Source organism: Lithobates pipiens, unplaced genomic scaffold (genome assembly GCF_037356315.1).
Source record: "Lithobates pipiens isolate NorthernLeopardFrog02 unplaced genomic scaffold, aLitPip1_a1.2 Scaffold_25, whole genome shotgun sequence".
In the NCBI taxonomy this organism is placed as follows: Eukaryota; Metazoa; Chordata; class Amphibia; order Anura; family Ranidae; genus Lithobates; species Lithobates pipiens.
Window position 1 is genome coordinate 245,165,788 of NW_027507787.1, and position 23,010 is coordinate 245,188,797.

The following is a 23,010-nucleotide window of genomic DNA, read 5'->3' on the forward strand; positions in this document are numbered from 1 at the left end:
GGTTAAAAAAAAATTATAATTCAAACCTTTAGTGTAACTTTAAGCTTTGGCAAGAAAACCTGGAAGCTGATTGGTTTCTATGCAGAATTGTGATCAATTTTGCCCTCTCTAGCTTTAGTAAATAAACCCCTTTGTGTACTTAAATGTTGTTTATGAAGCATTATGCCTGACCAAAGATGAGCACTTTGTCCTCATGAAATAACTCTCAATAAAACAAGAGGAACAAGGCCTGCGTTGGCTTCCTTAACATTTCAACAAAGCGGCACCCCGGGGTACGGCTGTCGTGCATTTTCTCCATTCTGCCAATATGTCAAGGGATCCCCAGCACTCCATGCGGCTTTAAATTTTTAAACACTTTGATATTTGCCCAACTTTTAAAATCCTGGCTATGAATCCTCAAAAAAAAAAAAAAAAAATGGATGGCAGTGTTTACATTTATTATAGATAAACGCATTATACACAAGCAGCCAATTTTATCTTCAGGCACCAAATGCAACTTTATGACAAACAAATATATTAACTATAAAGTGGAAGAAGCTACAGTAAATCCATATTAATAAAAGAAACGCACTGGAAGGTTTTATAGATTTCATCAAAATCCCACAACCGCACAAATCTCACCAAAAAAAAAAAGAATTATGTACGTAGCAAAATTAAAATCGTTAGTAAAACAAAAAAATATCAGAAGTAGCAAGACTAAATCGCAAAGATCTCATCAAAGATAAACCCCATAACGGGACAATACAAGATAACATTCCGATCATCCTGGACTTTAATGTACAGTTTAAACAAGTCGAAAAAATTATTAAACGCAATTGGGAGATACTACGCTCAGATACATGCTTGAAAGATGTGTTGCCCACTCGCCCAAAATTTGTTTACAGGCGAGCCCCCACTATCAGAGATAAAATAGTGAAGAATACACCAGACCCACCGAGTAGGGGTCTCTCCTTTTTCACGGGAAAAGGATTCTTTCCCTGCAAACGATGCTACGCATGCACCAGAACAAAACGCCCGAATGAAAAGAAAAAAGAATTCACTTCAACCAGCACAGGCAATAGCTACGACATCAAAGAATTCATCTGTTGCAACACGATTGGAGTAGTATACGCATTAGAATGCAGCTGCGGCCTCCAATACATTGGCCGTACCAAGAGACCGCTCAAGGTACGCGTGAAAGAACATGTGAAGAACATACTAAAGGGATTTGACAAACACAGCGTATCAAGGCACTTTGCGTTACATCATAAGAAAGACCCCTCCCAACTTAAATTCTGGGGGATTGAGCCCTATGTTAAACATTGGAGAGGGGGACACAAAGTAAGAACCCTCAGCCAAATCGAGTCCAAATGGATATTCACACTAGACACATTCACACCAAAGGGCCTCAACGTGGAATTTGATTTGAATTGTTTTATTAGCGATTTTTAACCGTTCTTCATCTCTCTGCGATTTCTTCCATTTTTTTAGGATCTTTTAGAGTTTTATAGTCCATATACTGCCCTTCTCTCACCTCTCATTCACAACGCCCCCCAATCTCTCTCTTAGAGCTCCTCTCATTATATATAGGTTTAGACATTTTATATGTTTGCACCCTGTATGTCACCGGGTTGTATCTAATTATGGTGGTGACACACACAGGTATTTACGCATATGGGTGCACATACATGCATATTTCCTATATGTACTCTATTTTAATCTCTTTGTGTGTTCTGATTATCCTGAATGTAATTTTACATCTTGCTCCATACGTCATTTCCGGCAGCATTGAGAACGATTTTTTTCGTTTTTATATGCATTTTATTTTTATCTTTTATATTTTTTTAATTAAAGTTTTTTCGGATTTTAATTTTAATCCTTTAACCTCGCTTATCACATATTTTCGATATAATTATAACATTAAATATTTTTATTATTTTTTATTTTTTGCTTATCAAAACAAGGCTACATAAATTACCTTAGCCTTAATTTATTCGTGGCACCTATATCTCTATTAGGAATCACAAATTTTTATATTTACGCATAAATAAATATATGGTAATAATTTTTCTAAATTTTATATACCTTCTTTTATATTTTTTACATGTAATTTTTATTAAGGATTTTTATAGCAACTCTAGCATAAATGTAATAATGTTCAGACATTATTTACCAGCACTTGTTTTACTCATAATTATGTGTCTGGTACCTACATTATAGGTTTAACTTGCAGCCCGTATCACATGTTTTTAAACATCACCTCATGTTTCCATCTGTAACTATGAACGCTCGTTACTAAGGGGGCGATGACACTCCTATGTAAATCAAGACAAGCCCCGCTGGAGACACTCCCCAAAAAATGGCCACACAGTTTTTTCTGGCCATAAACATGATAAAAAACGGCGGAATAACCAAAAAAATGGCCGCCCGTACACTTCCGGCGACCATGTAGACGACAAAATGGCCGCCGGGATACTTCCGGGTCTTCCCCAAAATGGCCGCCAAATTAGCTATTAATGTCTCTATTTAAAGACACTTCCGTGGGCACTAGACATCCCCTGATGAAGTCACGTGACCGTGACGAACACGCGTCGGGACGCTACCGGAAGTGACGCAATCGAGCTCGAGGCTCGTTTATACACTGCATTTGAAACTTGTCTGCTTGTGAGTACATTACTGTTTTGCTGTAATAAATCATATGTGTTGAGAATTACTACACTATGGGGCTCCCTTCCTCCTTATTTCTTTAACCCCTTACATATGCACCAATTGCCGAGGTAAACCTACACCCCCCCCCCCACGCTGAGTGCTGCTGAGCAAATACTTAAAGGGACCAACACAGCGTGATAGGCAGGAGACGCCAGGATCCGTGGATACCAGGATCTGTAAATATCGGGACAAGACCTCGAGGGATAAAGTACAGGAGTTCTGAGGATATACATATCACACGCTGTTACCTTACAGCTGTAAGGTAAGGGGACACCCATACTCCAACCACACAGGACCACGTGGGATATATTCACCTCTTTCACCACCATCACCGATTATATTGCTCTGTGCACTTATATACAGACACGGACATTATATGCGATTTGTCGACATATGCGACTTTTGACATAATCGCCACCGTTTATCGCACAAAGCAGAATGGTCACACTCTGATATATGCTATTGTTATTTTTTATATAATTTCTTGTAGGTATCGCACACAGTTTTTTGATTAGTTTGTGGGATTCTTTTTACTCCCTTAACACCAATATTATTTATGCGTTTATTTTGATTTTCTGTCATTTTCTTGCACAATTGAACTATTGAGCTGTTCACGGTCGCAGGAATATTGTTTTGATGATTATATGGTAGAGAACACCCGCACGGACCTTGTTCTACCACTTCTGTGACACTAGCACTTTATGCGACTTCTGGCAGCTACAACCCACCATTTCTTGCACATACGTTTTATCGAGTTGGTGATTGTTTTATACATATTATCCTATTTACCTTATTGTGTAATAGAATATTCCACACACCTTCTCACCTTTAGCACTGGCACTTTATGCGATTTTGTCAGCGTGAACAAATCGCACTGCGATTCACTATTCTTTGTGACTGCTTTATATATATTGTTTTATTTAATCTATGGTGTAGTTAATACTTTCATGATTCTATTTATTGTCTAGCACTGGCACTTTATGCGATTCTGTCAGTTATAAAATCGCATTAGGGATTACTTATTCCAAGCATTGCAATTTTTTTTTTTTTCTTACTCATTACATTTGTCTCCTATCTTGAATATCATCATGCTATAGTGGTGAGAGTTGTCCACCACCCCCTTATAAAAATACGCACAACTTTTTATATACCTTTCTCTTACTGTATACGGGAATATATATATCACGCACAATCTTAGTGCCTATAGAATTTATTAAGCCTCCTAGGCCAACTCCCTATTATAGTACCGCGCATCACTACTTTTTTACCTCTTTACTCCGCTATTGGGACCCAAGCATCCCCATTTCAGTGTATGCAGCAGTACGATTATCGGATTCTTCCCTGATTAGGCGCAGGAATAACCCTTTTCTCAAAATTAAAAACATGTCTCTATCCGTTGTCTCATTTGGTAGTAAAAAAATAAAATAAAAAAGAAACAATAAAGACAAAAAAAAAAATCCTACAGTTTTTTCCCCTGCATTCTCCCATCTCAACATGTCTACATTGTTCATGGTGGAAGAGAGCCAGCCATAAATGGAGATTGAGTTATAAGCTGCGATTCTGAAGGGTCAATCAGTGTCCTTGGAGATAGTTTTCTAATTCCGAAAGGGGGTGTTTCTGGACCCTCAAAACACATTGGCTGCTTCAATTTACATTTTTGTCACATTACACCCCAGGTATGGTCATTCTTGGCCTAGGGAACGATATATGAATGTTGGAGTATTCTCGTGGGCCAGCATTCTGTGTTGTCGTCAAAACCCTTAGCAGATGGTTCCAGTCAGCCCTATATATATGATTTTTTCTCGCTGATTAGGTGCCGTTTTTAGCCTTTTCCATGTCCATTCATTTACACACACTTTGCTTCTTTGAAATCTATAGTGAGTAGAGTGGGTATTTTGCTCTATTTGCTCTCTGTGGTGCACCAATGGCCCTCTTTGGGTCTGCAGTTGACTGCCCCTTGTTTGTTACCAATGACGTCTCATGGGATTCTCTGCGTAGGTGCAACACATCTATATTATGTAATACTAAACGCATTGAATAACAACTGACCATATTGACTAATTATTGCTGTCTACTTAGGACTTCTAATCTGTTATTGTAATGTGACATACACATATAGTAGCTGTACGTTGTGGTATGGCAGTCTTTACAAGATGTATTGGTGGCGACCACCACTTCGGTGTTCCTATAGTGATGTATTTTAACTAACGATATAGGATGGAATAATTTTTTTATTAATTCTCTGATCTCATTTATTGGCACATTAAAAGTCCCATTTTGTATGTTACAATGCTGTCAATGTTCTAATATTTGGTAATGTGGTGTCCAATGGTGTCCTATCAATCCCCCATTTTTACTTTGAAAGTTCATACACATAGACATGAGAGAAGCATCAGTCCAATAATGCGAAGGAACTACCACACTGTAGATATGACAAACTAGTAAAAGCTTTGCTTTATTCAGATCCCACCTCCAAGAACAAGCACGATGCAGTTCCCACCTTCAAGAACAAGCATGATGCCGTTCCCACCACCGAGAACAAGCATGATGCCGTTCCCACCACCGAGAACAAGCATGATGTTGTTCCTGCCTCCAAGAGCAAGCATGATGCCATTCCCACCTCCAAGAACAAGCATGATGCCGTTCCCACCACGAGAACAAGCATGATGCCGTTCCCACCTCCAAGAACAAGCATGATGCCGTTCCCACCTCCAAGAACAAGCATGATGCCGTTCCCACCACGAGAACAAGCATGATGCCGTTCCCACCACCGAGAACAAGCATGATATCGTTCCTGCCTCCAAGAACAAGCATGATGTCGTTCCTGCCTCCAAGAACAAGCATGATGCCGTTCCCGCCTCCAAGAACAAGCATGATATCGCTCCTGCCTCCAAGAACAAGCATGATGTCGTTCCTGCCTTCAAGAACAAGCATGATGCAGTTCCCGCCTCCAAGAACAAGCATGATGCCGTTCCCACTTCCAAGAACAAGCATGATGCCGTTCCCACCACCGAGAACAAGTATGATGTCGTTCCCACCTCCAAGAACAAGCATGATGCCGTTTCCACCTCCAAGAACAAGCATGATGTCCTTCCCGCCTCCAAGAACAAGCATCATGTCGTTCCTGCCTCCAAGAACAAGCATGATGCCGTTCCCACCTCCAAGAACAAGCATGATGCCCTTCCCGCCTCCAAGAACAAACATGATGCCGTTCCCACCTCCAAGAGCAAGCATGATGCCGTTCTCGCCTCCAAGAACAAGCATGATGCCGTTCCCACCTCCAAGAGCAAGCATGATGCCGTTCTCGCCTCCAAGAACAAGCATGATGCCGTTTCCACCTCCAAGAGCAAGCATGATGCCGTTTCCACCTCCAAGAACAAGCATGATGCCGTTTCCACCTCCAAGAACAAGCATGATGCCGTTTCCGCCTCCAAGAACAAGCATGATGTTGTTCCCACCTCCAAGAACAAGCATAATGACGTTCCCACCTCCAAGAACAAGCATGATGCCGTTTCCACCTCCAAGAACAAGCATGATGCCGTTTCCGCCTCCAAGAACAAGCATGATGTCGTTCCCACCTCCAAGAACAAGCATAATGACGTTCCCACCTCCAAGAACAAGCATGATGCCGTTCCCACCTCCAAGAACAAGCATAATGACGTTCCCACCTCCAAGAACAAGCATAATGCTGTTCCTGCCTCCAAGAGCAAGCATGATGCCGTTCCCGCCTCCAAGAACAAGCATGATGCCGTTCCCACCTCCAAGAACAAGCATAATGCTGTTCCTGCCTCCAAGAGCAAGCATGATGCCGTTCCCTCCTCCAAGAACAAGCATGCTGCCGTTCCCGCCTCCAAGAACAAGCATAATGCTGTTCCCACCTCCAGACTGCCAACCTCTGACATGCCTCACCCCTATGGGTCCAGTCTATTGTTTTTGTTTTGTTGAGGTTTTGCAATTATAGGACTTTTATAAAATCTATGATTTGGCCTGTAGGGGTGGAACTTGTCAGAGTTTTCCATTCTGGAGCCAAGAAAAACAGCATGCTTTATTCAGACCCCAGGAACAAGAACAAGCATGCTGCCGTTCCCACCTCTAAACCGCCCACCTCTGACATGCCTCACCCCTTTGGGTCCAAGCTATTCTTTTTGTTTTGTTGAGATTTTGAAATTATAGGACTTTTATCAAATCTGTGATTGGGCCTGTAGGGGTGGAGCTTGCCAGAGTTGGGCAGTCTAGACACAGGAATGGCAGCATGCTTGTTCTTGGTATCTGAATAAAGCTTTCACTAGTCTGTGACATCTACAGTGTGCAGATCATTTGTACTGTTAGATGAGACATTTGGCACGAGCTAGGGCTCCTGAGCCGGCTAGAATCCATACAACAATGATGTGATGCTACTACCCTTCATAATATATCATAAATAAGCATAGCACACCTATGCTCAGTCCACAGCTGTACCAACATCAAACGAAAAAGGCTGACAACACAGTGTGTAATGTTCATAAAAAAACGTATTTATTGTGGGTCCATCAGGAGTAAAAACATTCTAAGCACAAGAGATGTTGACGCGTTTCAGCCAGAGTGGGCTTTAGTCATAAGTTGTTATGATTAAAGCCCACTCGGGCTGAAACCTGTCAACATCTTTTGTGTATAGGATGTTTTTTGCCCTGAGCCAGCTGCCTGGACAGAGGGATTTCAGGGAGTTTGGAGCATTGACAGATTTCTATTTCCTTGCAACACAGGAGAATCATACTATAGTACAGTTTTGTAAACAAAGAGCACAATACAATCACTTTCAAATTGATATCAGCTTTCTTTAACCATTTTAATTTGCTAGATTATTACCCTAAAGACACCATTGGGAAAAAAAAATAATAATAATTTTCATCTAGACTGACCTTCCAGCGCCTCCGAGTCCAAAGTCTCCCCAAGCCGCTGTAGCAGCCTAGCCCGGGCTGCGTTCTTCTTGTGTTTTTTTCCTTCATAGTGTTGCTGGGCCATCATTGGGTTGTTAAACCAAGCTCGACAAAGGTCGCAAAATTTCCGTGATTCGCTTCCAATATTGAAGCTCCACAAAGTGTCTTCTTCTTGGAGGGCGATCTCTGCTTGCTCAGGATTCTCCTGCACAGGTTCTGAAGAAATCAACAAAAAAATGGCTTATTGTATTTTATACAACATATAAAAGTAAAAAAAAAAAAAAGACGTATGGCATATACTCAATTGAAAGGATAATGTTTTTTCATGGCATCACTCTGTTTAACACAGCCTCCTTCCAGGGTCTAGATCAGCCATTCTTAACCAGTTCTGGGGAACACCAAGGTTCCTTCAGAGGTTGCTAGCAGTTTCTTGCACTGTGGCTGACTGGCCTTCCTTTTTGATGGTGCCTGCAGAATTCCAAGACCAGCACCTCTTGGAAAAATCTAGTAGCATGACACTAGGGCTCCATCCACACTTGTATGACTCCATGTGACTTTGGAGTGCAACTTTGATGCAACTTTGGATGGAATGTGACTATGGCTTTGACCAGTGATAATGGACAACTGCTGCACAACTGTTGCACTGTATGACATTCAGGTACGACTTTCATGCAACTTTTGAGGGTTAACATTGAAGTCTATGGCCATCAAGTTGCATGAAAGTTGGGCCAAAGTAGTGCATGAACTACTTTGAAGTAGCTGCAACTTTAAGTCGCACATATATGAATGTTTATCATTGGGAAACATGAAGTACGACGTGTCATGCAACTCTGATGTCCAAAGTCACATCTCAAGTTGCACAAGTGTGAATGGGGTGTAATTACACAGCCCAACATAAACATTTTATTTTTTTCTTGGCACCATGCTTTTTAGACCTGTTCTTAGGGGTATTTCGGGCACTGATTTAGAAAATTGCATCAGCTCTAGTTTCTTAGATATGGTTGAATTGATATCAATTTTATTCCGTTTTTGAAAAGATCAACGTTTTCCTTTGTTACCTAATTTGTGTTTTTTATGTACAGGTTAGACATTATTCCTCCCACTGACATCAACGATGGGCATTATTCCTCCCACTGGCATCAATGATGGGCATTATTCCTCCCACTGACATCAATGATGGGCATTATTCCTCCCACTGACATCAACGATGGGCATTATTCCTCCCACTGACATCAACGATGGGCATTATTCCTCCCACTGACATCAACGATGGGCATTATTCCTCCCACTGACATCAACGATGGGCATTATTCCTCCCACTGACATCAATGATGGGCATTATTCCTCCCACTGACATCAACGATGGGCATTATTCCTCCCACTGACATCAACGATGGGTATTATTCCTCCCACTGACATCAACGATGAGGCATTATTCCTCCCACTGACATCAATGATGGGCATCATTCCACCCACTGACATCAATGATGGGCATTATTCCACCCACTGGCATCAATGATGGGCATTATTCCTCCCACTGACATCAATGATGGGCATTATTCCTCCCACTGACATCAATGATGGGCATTATTCCTCCCACTGACATCAACGATGGGCATTATTCCTCCCACTGACATCAACGATGGGCATTATTCCTCCCACTGACATCAACGATGGGTATTATTCCTCCCACTGACATCAACGATGAGGCATTATTCCTCCCACTGACATCAACGATGAGGCATTATTCCTCCCACTGACATCAATGATGGGCATCATTCCACCCACTGGCATCAATGATGGGCATTATTCCCCCCACTGACATCAATGATGGGCATTTTTCCTCCCACTGACATCAATGATGGGGCATTATTCCTCCCACTGACATCAATGATGGGCATTATTCCTCCCACTGACATCAATGATGGGCATTATTCTTCCCACTGACATCAATGCTGGGCATTATTCCTCCCACTGACATCAATGATAGGGCATTATTCTTCCCACTGACACCAATGATGGGCATCATTCCACCCACTGGCATCAATGATGGGCATTATTCCTCCCACTGGCATCAATGATGGGCATTATTCCTCCCACTGACATCAATGATGGGCATTATTCCTCCCACTGACATCAATGATGGGCATTATTCCTCCCACTGACATCAACGATGGGCATTATTCCTCCCACTGACATCCACGATGGGTATTATTCCTCCCACTGACATCAACGATGAGGCATTATTCCTCCCACTGACATCAATGATGGGCATCATTCCACCCACTGGCATCAATGATGGGCATTATTCCCCCCACTGACATCAATGATGGGTATTTTTCCTCCCACTGACATCAATGATGGGGCATTATTCCTCCCACTGACATCAATGATGGGCATTATTCCTCCCACTGACATCAATGATGGGCATTATTCTTCCCACTGACATCAATGCTGGGCATTATTCCTCCCACTGACATCAATGATAGGGCATTATTCTTCCCACTGACACCAATGATGGGCATCATTCCACCCACTGGCATCAATGATGGGCATTATTCCTCCCACTGGCATCAATGATGGGCATTATTCCTCCCACTGACATCAATGATGGGCATTATTCCTCCCACTGACATCAATGATGGGCATCATTCCACCCACTGGCATCAATGATGGGCATTATTCCTCCCACTGATATCAATGATGGGGCACTATTCCTCCCACTGACATCAATGATGGGCGCTATTCCTTCCACTGACACCAAGGATGGGGAACACTGACACTGGGTAATTTTCTACTCCCACTGGCTGGCCACACAGTTCCCACAACACAACGGGATCCGGTGAAGATTCCTCTGAGGGTTTTACAGAACAGCTGTATTTATACTGAGATTAAATTACACACAGGTAAACTCTACTTACTATTTAGGTGACTTGTAAAGGCCATTGGTTCCATTAGATTTTAGTTAGGGGTATCAGAGTAAAGGGGTCTGAATACAAATGCCCCCCCCCCCACACACTTTTCAGATATTTATTTGTAAAAAATGTGGAAAACCATTCATCATTTTCTGTCCACTTCACAATTATGTGCCACTTTGTGTTGGTTTATCATAAAAAAAAACCCCAATAAAATACATTTTAGGTTTTTGGTTGTTACATAGTTACATAGTCGGTGAGGTTGAAAAAAAGACACAAGTCCATCAAGTCCAACCTATGTGTGTGATTATATGTCAGCAGGGCCATTTTTAAGGCAGGGCAAAAGGGGCAGCTGCCCTGGGCCCTGTCACTGTTGTGGGGCCCAAAGCAGCTGCCTCATACTTGACATACTATCCTGGTTTAAATTCCCTCGACCCTTGAGGTTTTAGTCCTGTGCTGTGTTCCAATGTCTCAGTGTGAAGTGCTGCTACTAATGCTGCCCAGCTCTGCCCTATTGTTGTGTACAGATGACTCACCCGCAGACTAGGGTTGCCACCTTTTCTTCAAGTCAAACCCCAAAACTTTAGCGGCGCACAGCAATTCTTTTTTTAAATAGTATAAACTATACATATATTTTGCTATTAAATAACATTCATATGAAGTTAATAACAAGAGTCCCCTTTACATCAGAGTCCACAGAGTTCCCCTTTTACATCTGAATCCACAGAGTTCCCCTTTAACTGTAAGGGGGGACTCTGCAGACTCTGATGTAAGGGAGAACTCTGGGGACTCTAACATAAGGGATGCTCTGGGAAACCCAGATGTAAGGGGGAACACTGAGAACTCTGCTATACGGAGAGGACACTGATGTAAGGGAGAACACTGAGAACTCTGCTGTACGGAGAGGACCCTGATGTAAGGGAGAACACTGAGAACTCTGCTGTACGGAGAGGACCCTGATTTAAGGGGGAGCACTGAGAACTCTGATGTACGGAGAGGACCCTGATGTAAGGGAGAACACTGAGAACTCTGCTGTACGGAGAGGACCCTGATTAAAGGGGGAGCACTGAGAACTCTGATGTACGGAGAGGACTCTGATGTAAGGGAGAACACTGGGGCCTCTGGTATAAAGGGGAACTCTGATGTAAGGGGTGCTCTGTGAACCCTGAATTACCTTAGTGTACTCACTAAGAGGCAGGAGAAAGAAGGAGGGAGACTTCAGACAGGGATGGATGGTGAGCTCACTCACCCATTGAAAGTCAGCACCTCTCATTCAAAGCCATAGTCTGGTCTGAATAATGTGTCCGGGTTTCAGGCAGTCTGAAACCTGGACGCATGATTCCAAACCCGAACTGTCCGGGTGAATCCCGGACAGGTGGCAACCCTACCGCAGACCCTGTGTTTACATGTAAATTACCGGCATTCATATATAAATAGCAACAGCATTCATATGAAAATAGCGGTGGCCGGTGGCATTGTATATATGTATATCATGCCCCCTGAGGTTATATGCACAGTAATCTCTAGCAACCAATCAACAAGCAGAAATCATGTGATGTAACCTCTAGCAACCAATCAGTGAGCGGTAATGATACACTGTAACCTCTGGCACTCAATCGCAATAGCTGCCTGATCTGATTCAGTAAACTGATTTTGAGTCTAGCCGCTATTTATTTGTTATTATTATGTCTCAGAGCAGCAGGTGGAGAGCAAAACTGCATGGGGGGGGGGGGCCCGAAGAAAAGTTTTGCCCAGGGTCCAATCAATATTAAAGACGGCCTTGTATGTCAGTATTACATTATATATATATCTCTGTATGTTGTGGTCCTTCAGATGCTTATCTAATAGTTTTTTGAAGCCATTGATGCCCTTCCGCTGAGACCACCGCCTGTGGTGTAACATGACAAAATGTGGAAAATGTCATGGGGTATGAATACTTTCACCGTAGGCTCAGAAGGGTAACCTGGAGACTCCGGCATTTTCTAAGATGATCGTATTTGTAGGTTGATGTGAGGCCCCCCTGTAACCATTTAACCTCACACAAAACCTGCTTTTATAAAGCGGCCAAGCAGATGTTGGGTCTTAAAATGTTACTATGTTGATGAAACCACCAATACAAATCTTCCATTACTGCCGCCTGGTCACATAAAAAGCCACGATGGCTTAGAAGTCCCCGTTCAGCCATGTACAGTATATACAGGGCGTAAAAACAATCCCATGAAATCGGGGTGGATTTAGCATTCATGGTTCCCCAGACATACATAAAAAAAAAAAAGAAAAAATGTCCTTGTCACACGAGTTCCACCTGATTTCACACCAACTGCGCACCGCGAACGGAACTGCGAGAAGGACGTGACTGCAGCTGAGAGAATGTTAAACCGGAATGGGTAGCGGGAAGGTTCTCCGAGAGCAGGGGCGGACCGGACTGACAACTCATGGGGGCCCCCGGGCAATAGGAGATTATGGGGCTCCCAGGCAATCAGAGATTATGGGGGCCACACAGTATACACAAACACACACACACCGTATACAATCACACAGGTTACACATACATGCAGGGGTCAAGTCCTGGGGGGAAAAAAATGTGGGAACTCCCACCCAAGATCCACTCGACCAACTGCACATTATCTGGACAGAATTCTTGGGGAGATAGTGATGTGTTCCTGCTTAGGAGATGTATGTTAGCTTGGGGGTAGGCTTGCCACCTGTCCAGGATTCACCCGGACAGTTCGGGTTTGGAATCTTGTGTCCAGGTTTCAGTCTGCCTGAAACCCGGACACATTATTTAGACTGAGCTGTGTCTCCTCAAGTAACTGAGATAGTCACACAAAAATCTGTTGCCATTCGTGAGCTGCGGGACGCTGTCTGGGGGCAGGTTTGGCATCACTGTGGGGGGGAGGGGGGCATGATGTCAGCAAAAACAGTTTGGCCACATCCACTGTTTGCCGCAGCATGCATTACCACTCTGCTTGGGGCACCCAAAGGTGCCTCAGGTCTTTTCTAATTCTAATCCTATAGTGCAGTGATGGCGAACCCTGGCACCCCAGATGTTTTGGAACTACATTTCCCATGATGCTCCACTACACTACAGACTGCATGAGCATGATGGGAAATGTAGTTCCAAAACATCTGGGGTGCCAAGGTTCCCCATCACTGCTATAGTGTATACTACGAATAAAAATGTGCCCTGTGTCGCTAAAGTGTTCAGGTTTGGCTTGAAGAAAAGCTGGCAACCCTACTTGGGGTGCTGCAAACTCTGCAGGGGCTCCAACACACACTCGCTGCTATTCCAACCCTTCACATATTTCCACATAAACTTCCCTCCTGGCATTAAACTTTGCCAGGTATTGTGCTCAGCTTACCACCCCAAACTGATGTTCCTCCCTCAGCTCACCTCTCTCCCTGCATGTCCTGTGAGCAGAATAGCTGTGCTCCTCCTCTGGGGTCTCTCATCATATGGCACTGAAGATGGAGGAGGGGGGGGGGATTCAGCGGGACACACAGAGCAAGTATGCAGGGGGGGATGAGGAGACAGAAAATCAGGAGGGGCCGGCGGGGAGGAGCGCCTCACGAGAGGTCTGACTAAATACAATCTCTTAGCAGCAGGGACCTGATCTACCCATCAGCTAGCTGTGATTGACAGGTAGATCGAAGCGGAAGCTGTCATGGGGCCCCCTACTGGCAATGCCTAAAATGGTCAGGTGTGCGGCACTTACTATTGCGAGTTGTGTCGGCGGCTGCTGGTGTAGCACCTCCCACACACCTCGCATACTTCAAAGTCTTGCAGGACGCGGCTGCTAATGGGAACTGAGTTCCTGTTGTGGAAAAAGTACAGGAACTCCGTTCCCATGCGTTCCCGCAGGACTTGAGCCCTGCATACATGTACACACAGTATACACAGATATGTTTCTATTGGCTACTGGAGAGTACTGGAGAGGCGGGGCAGCTATAATCTCTGGATTTTTAGACCAAAAGGATGTCGGTAAGGGACATTTCGGGGAAAGATGTAAAAAAAAAAAAAAAAAACAAACAAACACAGAATTCCCTGGTTTTACTGAGGCTGGCAAACCTGATGGGGCCCCCTAGTGGCCCGGGGGCCCTCGGGCAGTGCCCGAGGGCCCGAATGCTCAGTCCGCCCCTTGCCCGAGAGTACACATTTCTATAGTCTGATAGATGCATCTTTCTATTTCATGTTCCTGCTTATTATGCAAAGAAACCGCCGTGCAAGCGCATGAAAGCCCGAGGTAAGTGTCTCTCATAAGACGTAATGAGAATATATTCTCTACAAGACAAAATAGAAACAAAAAAATAAATAAAAAAAAAAGAGAGCAGGAAAGAAAAAAGGACGACGGAGGGTAATGCTCCACTTCCAGCAGGTGCAAGCCCGGCCCGCCATTGTAACAGACCAGAGGATAATGCCCCGAAAAGTCAGATCGGATTACGTTGTCGGCAAATCCGATCGCGCGTGGGCTCTATCGGACTTTTTCCCGTCAGAAATAAAGGTTGAGAGCTGGATCTAAAACTTTTCTGACAACAAAATCCGATCTGACTTTTTCCGATCGCATGTAGAGAATATTTCCGGAGCACAAAGTGCCGACGCACGCTCAGAAAAAAAATTTGGGAGGCGAAAGCTATCGGCTACTGGCCTCTACGTAGTCCCGTCGTACGTTTTGTACGTCGCCTCGTTCCGACCGATCGGATTTTCCCCCCCGATAACTTTGTGCGATCGCGTGTATGCAAGACAAGTTGCGGCCCAAAATCCGTCGGAAAACATCCTGGCGGATTTTGTGATCGGAATGTCCGACCGTCTTCTTATGACCGTACGGGGCATAAGAAGAGATGGCCACACGCCACAGTGGGATACTGTGTATTGCTTCTTAATTCCAAAAAATGACAGTGTTAAACAGCGTGGGAAGTTAACGCGTTTCACACAATAGAATGCATAATCAGCAAGTGCTATATCACTATTAGCACTACGTTGTGTGAAACACGTCAACTTCCCTTAATTCCTGTGCTGTTTTACCTGTCACTTTTGGAATAAAGAAGTCAATTGTGTGAGGAAAAAAAATGATATAAATGTCATTTGGGTACAGCGTTGCATGAATGCGTTACTGCTAGTTAACCCCTTGCCGACCGCCCGCCGTCATTATACGGTCATGCTTTTTTTTTTTCTATTACAAGGGATGTTTACAATCCCTGAAATAGGAATAAAAGTGACCCAAATTTTAATTTAATTTTAATTAATTTAATTAAAAAATTTAATTTAATTTTAAAAAGACAGTGTAAAAATAAAAACGTAAAAAAAAATATATATATATATATATAAAAAAGTTAGTTGGAGCTTTTATTCTAGAGAATATTTGATTTGACTTTCTAATTTTTGCAGTTACATTGAGAGCAATAATTCTAGCCCTAGACCTCCTCTGTAACTCAAAACTGGTAACCTGTGGAAATTTTTAAATGTTGCCTATGGAGATTTTTAAGGGTCAAAGTTTGTCGCCATTCCACGAGCGGGACGCAATTTTGAAGCGTGACATGTTGGGTATCAATTTACTTGGCGTAACATTATCTTTCACAATATAAAAAAATATAAAAATAGTTGGGCTAACTTTACTGTTGTGTTATTTTGTAATAAAAAAAAAAGTGTATTTTTTCCCAAAAAATTGCGCTCGTGAGACCGCTGCGCAACTATGGTGTGACAAAGTATTGCAACGTCCGCCATGTTATTCTCTATGGTGTCTGAAAAAAAAAATGATAATATAAATATATATATATATATATATATATATATATATATATATATTGTGGCAGCACGCAGGTAAAATCACCTGGTTGTATTCAGGATGGGAAATATGTGTGCCCTAGATTCAGGCTTTATGCAGACTTTTACAATTAGAGGGGAAGAGTTAATGAGCCCAGCTGTAGTAAGTGGGCTCATTAAGACCTCTACAAAAAACCCCAGCATGCATAGGGAGATGCTCCATCCTGGAACCAGTTTTGTGTGTATAGACTGGGGAGTCTGAGATCTGTTCTGTGCGGTGAGTTAACGCCTGTGTGGCAAACCCCTACAATACAGACAGGGACTGGGGCAGCACAAGGCTGCACACAGTTGTTAGACAGGGAGTCTACGTGTGTAGTTAGAGGTCAAGCTGACCAGGATTTATTTTCTTGTTTTATTTTGTTTGGCTGTTATATGTATCACTGCATGTAGCATAAATAAACCGGACCTTTTGTTTTTTTGCACCTACACCGCTGTCTGCTGTGCCTGACTTTGTGTTGTGAACCCATCCAGGGGGTCACACACACCCGCTACCGAGCGAACCCCCTCACACTATATATATATATATTTTTTTTTTTTCAGACACTATGGTGTCTGAAAAAAAAATGATAATATATATATATATATATATATATATATATATATATATATATATATTTTTTTTTCCAGACACCATAGAAAATAACATGGCAGTCGTTGCAATTACTTAGAACCCCCAAACATTTTATATATATATATATATATATATATATATATATATATATATATATATAAAATGTTTGGGGGTTCTAAGTATTTTTCTAGCAAAAAAAACCCCCAAAAAAATGATTTTAACTCGTAAACACCAAATCTCAAAACGGGGCTCTGTACTTGACCACTTGCTTACTGGGCACTTAAACCCTCCTCAGTCCCAGACCAATTTTCAGCTTTCAGAGCTGATGCACTTTGAATGAAAATTGCGCGGTCACGCTACACTGTACTCATATAACATTTTTATAAAAAAAAAAATTCACACAAATGGAGCTTTCTTTTAGTGGTATCTAATCACCATTTGGGTTTTTATTTTTTGCTAAATAAACAAAAAAAAAAGACAGAAAAAAAAAAGAAGGTTTCATAATTTGTTATAAAATTTTGCAATCGGGTAATCATTCTCCTTCATTGATATTCACTGATGAGGCTGCACTGATGGGTACCGATGGGCACAGATAAGGCGACACTGATAGGCATTGATAAAACGTCACTGATGGGAACTGATAAGACAGCACTGATGGGCCCTGATGGGTGGCACTGATATGTGGCACTGATGAGCGCTGGTAGGTGGTACTGATAGGCAGCACTGGTAATGACGCAATGATTGGTGATTTATAGGCAGCACTGATAGGCAATGTGGGCACTGATAGGTGACACTGAGGGCACTGATAGACGGCACTGAGGGCACCGATAGGCGGCACTGAGGGCACTGATAGGCGACACTGAGGGCACTGGTAGGTGGCGCTGGTGGGCACTTGTAGGTGGCACTGGTGGGCACTTGTAGGTGGCACTGGTGGACAGTTGTAGGTGACGTTGGTGACACCTCCATGATCGGGACTGACGCCCCTCTTGCAGCCGCTGGTGATTGGCTTTTTTTTTTTCTCCTCACGCTGAGGAAAAATAGCCGATTGCCGGTTCTGCTTACATTACATGATCAGCTGTCATTGGCTGACAGCTGATCACGTGGTAAGGGGTCAACCCCTTACTCCAATCTGTGATCAGGCGAGTCTTATAGAGTCTCTGCTGGGGACCCTGATGTAAAGGGGGCTCTGATAGGGATCCTGATATAAGAGGAGACTCCGATGGGGACCTTTTTGTAATGGGGTAATATGATGGGGACCTTGGTGTAAGGGGACAATCTGATGGGGACCCTAAAGTAAAGAGGTATTTGATAGGGATCCTGATGTAAGGAGGGGCTTTGAAGGGGACCCTGATGTAAATGGGGCTCTGATAGGGATCCTGATGTAAGGGGGGATGCTGATGGGGACCCTGATGTAAGAAAGCGTTCTGAGGTCTTTGATGGAAGCATGGATGTAAGGTAGGAGACTGTGATAGGGATCCTGATGTATGGAATCCGATGGGGACCCTGATGTAAAGGGGGCTCAGATATATGGAGGACTCCGGTGGGAACCCTGATGTAAGCAGGGGATCTGATATAAGGAGCTCTCTGATGTGGACCCTGATGTAAAGGGCACTGTGAAGAGGACCCTGATATAAGGGAAAATTCCAATGGGGTCCCTATTATTAGGGGAGTTCTAATGTAACTCTAATGTAAACTCTGCTGGGGACCTGATGTAAGAGACACTCCGATGGGGACCTTTACGTAAGGGAGTAATATGATGTGGACCTTGATGTAAGGGGACAATCTGATGGGGACCCTAATGTAAAGAGAGCTCTGATAGGGATCCTGATGTAAGGGGGGTGGGGTGCTCTAATGGGGACCCTGATGAAAGGAGGCGTTCTGATATGAGGTCTTTGATGGAATCCTTGATGTAAGGGGGGACTCTAATGGGGACCCTGATGAAAGGAGGCGTTCTGATATGAGGTCTTTGATGGAATCCTTGATGTAAGGGCTTAATCTGATAGGGACCATGATGTAAAGGAGACTATGATAGTGACCCTGATGTAAGGACTCAGATGAGGACCCTGATGTAAAGGGGGCTTTGATGTATGGAGGACCCCAATGTAAGGAGGGACTCTGATGTAAGGAGTACTCTGATGGGGACCCTGATATACAGGGGGGGGGGACTCTTATTGGGACCCGGATATAAAATGGGAGCTCTGATTTGAACCCGGATATAAAGCAGGACTCTGATGGGGCTCCTGATGTAAGGGGGGGGGGGGGTTGTGATGTAAGGGGGGACTCTGCTGGGGGCTCTGATGTAAGGGGGGGGCGTTGTGATGTAAGGGGGGACTCTGCTGGGGGCTCTGATGTAAGGGGCCCTCTGATGGGGATTTTTTCCCCGCAAATATTTGTAAAATATACAAGGTGGCCCTTGACCTGAAAGGCTCAGAGACCCCCATCTTTAACGCATTGCAGATGAGAAATATTTGTTGGGCGTTCATAAGTGCGATATCGCTGTGCAAGAAAATTGGAAATTTTTTACCAGGAAAATTCTACACCTGCCCCCCCCACCCCCCCGACAGCCATCAATGGGATCTACGGCTACATTCACCAGGAGTGGAGGAGATGAGTCCACCGATGAATCCCTATCAATACCAAGCGGCGAACGGGCCGCTAGGTAGGCGTAGAGAGAGTTTCCCCCCCGATAAATGAATCTCCGACTCGCCGCCATTTATCTTCCTGAGAAACTAAAGACGGCGTCTTCAGAAAAAAATTCCTAGATAAATGCGTTATTAATGCACCCGGGGGGCCTGGAAGTCTTAGAAAACCTCTCATCTCCAATTCAGAGATTCCATTACGTAATCTCCTTCATCTGCCTCTTGGAGGATCGCCTTGATTATTTATGATTTGATGCCGAGTCACAGAATGTAGAAAAAAAAAAAAACACAGAGCGCTCCCGCCACAAATGTCCCTCCAGGACACAGGCAGACTGACGGCAGATGAAGAAATTCCCCCAATACCGCTGCGTGGGGGTGGGGGTACCTGCATCCCTTATTTCTGGGTGTGCGGAGCTCACTACTAAAGCTTTGCTCATAGCTCTGGCCCAAAAAAAAAAAACAAAAAAAAACTATCACGACAAGTTTAGATAAAGAACATCAGAACAGAAACAGGGGACCAATCATAAAGCAGCTGGATGGTGGGTGCCATGTTTCACACTTTCGGCATTAGCGGTGCCTGCTTGTTCCATGGCCTCATGCATGTTAAAGTACAGCAGTGTGCATACGTTTCTTTAGAATGGCCTGCACAATGCACAGCAATGCAAGGAAAACTAGACATGCATTTTTTTTTTCTTAAAGCTGCATACCTTATTTATTTCAGTTTTTACAGTTAAAGTGGTGTTGCCACCAAAAAAAAATAAAAAATTGCTTAAAATTCATAAAAAAATAAAATAAAAAATAATTGGAATTTTTTTTTTTACTCACCTCTAAATGCCTGTTGCTAGGGGGTCCCTCGTAGTCTGCCTCCTTCATTGCCCGGGCTGGTGACATCACTTCCCCTCGGCGCCGCACAGTCATCTGGGACCTGTCACGTGTCCCAGATGACTGTGTGGCGTATCCCGGCGTGCGGCGCCACTCGTACCCAGCCGGGTGCCCACAGTAAGAATGCCGGCGCCACGAGCGAGCGGGGAACGAGGGGGGGGGCTTTTAATTTTTTTTTTTTTTTTACTGGGCACCCCACTTTAAGGGTTTGGATGATGCTACAGCTGGAGGCCAACCTGTACCCCCGGTTCCCCACTCCAGAAGGATAACCTCTTTTCTGCCACCAGTAAACACCTGTGCCGCCACGGACTACCGTCCTGTACACACGCGGTCGGACTTTCTTGGCGGAAAACGTGCGATCGGATCGTGGTGTCGAAAATACCGATCGCGTGTGGGCTCGTCTGACTTTTTCCCCCCCGTCGGAATTTCCGACGCACAAAGATTGAGAGCAGGATGTAAAATTTTCCGACGACATAATCCGATCGTTTAAATCCCAGCTCAGAATAAATTACGAGACGAAAGCTATTGGCTGCTGTCCTGTTTGTAGTCTCGTCGTACGTGTTCTACGTCACCGCGTTCTGAACGATCGGATTTTCCGACAACTTTGTGCAAGAGAAGTTTGAGGCAAAATCCGTCGGGAAAAAATATGACGGATTTTGTCGTCGGAATGTCCGACTGTGTGTACGGGGCATAGAAAGCTATTTTGAAGGAAATAGAATGAAACTCGGATTTTCCTCCACCAGTTCTTTACATGCCGTATTTTATACTTCCCTGCAGACCGAAAGCATGGAGAGAAGCTGCTGTATACTTTGCAAGGCCTTCGCACATTCATGGTCCAAGCCCAGTCCATAGGAGAGTTCTGCAATGTAGTGGGCTCTAACATACTGTAGGCACTGCTGGTTAGAAGGGTAGGCCCTGGTAAGGAGGGTTTTGTAACACAGAGGGCCCTAACTTAGGGACCCTGCCACTTAGAATGGTAGACCTGGGTCAGGAGGGTTCTGTTATGCAGTGGGCCCTAACTTGGGGACCCTGCCACTTAGAATGGTAGACCTGGTCAGGAACGTTCTGTTATGCAGTGGGCCATAACTTAGGGACCCTGCCACTTAGAATGGTAGACTTGGTCAGGAGGGCTCTGTTATGCAGTGGGCCCTAACTTGGGGACCCTGCCACTTAGAATGGTAGACCTGGTCAGGAGGGTTCTGTTATGCAGTGGGCCTTAACTTAGGGACCCTGCCACTTAGAATGGTAGACCTGGTCAGGAACGTTCTGTTATGCAGTGGCCCCTAACTTAGGGACCCTGCCACTTAGAATTGGAGACCTGGTCAGGAACGTTATGTTATGCAGTGGGCCCTAACTTAGGGACCCTGCCACTTAGAATGGTAGACCTGGTCAGGAACGTTCTGTTATGCAGTGGGCCCTAACTTAGGGACCCTGCCACTTAGAATGGTAGACCTGGTCAGGAACGTTCTGTTATGCAGTGGGCCCTAACTTAGGGACCCTGCCACTTAGAATGGTAGACCTGGTTCAGGAACGTTCTGTTATGCAGTGGGCCCTAACTTAGGGACCCTGCCACTTAGAATTGGAGACCTGGTCAGGAACGTTCTGTTATGCAGTGGGCCCTAACTTAGGGACCCTGCCACTTAGAATGGTAGACCTGGTCAGGAGGGTTCTGTTATGCAGTGGGCCCTAACTTAGGGACCCTGCCACTTAGAATGGTAGACCTGGTTCAGGACGTTCTGTTATGCAGTGGGCCCTAACTTAGGGACCCTGCCACTTAGAATGGTAGACCTGGTCAGGAACGTTCTGTTATGCAGTGGGTCCTAACTTAGGGACCCTGCCACTTAGAAATTGGAGACCTGGTCAGGAACGTTCTGTTATGCAGTGGGCCCTAACTTAGGGACCCTGCCACTTAGAATGGTAGACCTGGTCAGGAGGGCTCTGTTATGCAGTGGGCCCTAACTTATTAGGGACAATGCCACTTAGAATGGTAGACCTGGTCAGGAGGGCTCTGTTATGCAGTGGGTCCTAACTTAGGGACCCTGCCACTTAGAATGGTAGACCTGGTCAGGAACGTTCTGTTATGCAGTGGGCCCTAACTTGGGGACCCTGCCGCTTAGAATGTAGACCTGGTCAGGAGGGTTCTGTTATGCAGTGGGCCCAGTGGCGGTGCATCCATTAAGGGCACACGGGCACCGCCCCCTGTCTCCAGCCACCCCCTCTGTGTGCTATGGATCCATGGCCACTATAGCCACCCCCTTTTCGGATGCCAGGCGTCTGAATTCCAGTGGTTGGGGGGGGGGGGGGTTTGAAGCACACGATTAGAGCTGTAGGCTCTAATAGGCTTCAAAATAGGTGAATTGCAAGGGCAAAGCATTGCGCTTGCATTTCACCCAGGTGGGCTAACAAAGCAAATTAATATTTGCTTTGCTAACACTAAACCGCCTCTCAGCCAATCAGGAGGCGCGTATCTAATACCCGCCATCTGATTTGTCTGAAAGCACAGGCGCCATTCCTCAGTTACGCCTAACGTAACTGAGGAACGGGAGGACAGCAAGTCACGGAAGACAAAGGAGCTCAC

At 44.5% G+C, this 23,010-nt stretch overlaps 1 protein-coding gene across 1 annotated transcript in view; it reads right to left on the bottom strand.

Moving 5' to 3' along the window:
• ZMAT4 (zinc finger matrin-type 4) overlaps positions 1-23,010 on the bottom strand; it is a 1,011,964-nt gene that overhangs the window by 577,336 nt on the left and 411,618 nt on the right. Inside the window, exon 5 of the mRNA XM_077455722.1 lies at positions 7,587-7,820. Within this exon, the coding sequence (XP_077311848.1) occupies positions 7,587-7,820 (234 nt within the window). The remainder of the gene's footprint in view (positions 1-7,586; positions 7,821-23,010) is intronic.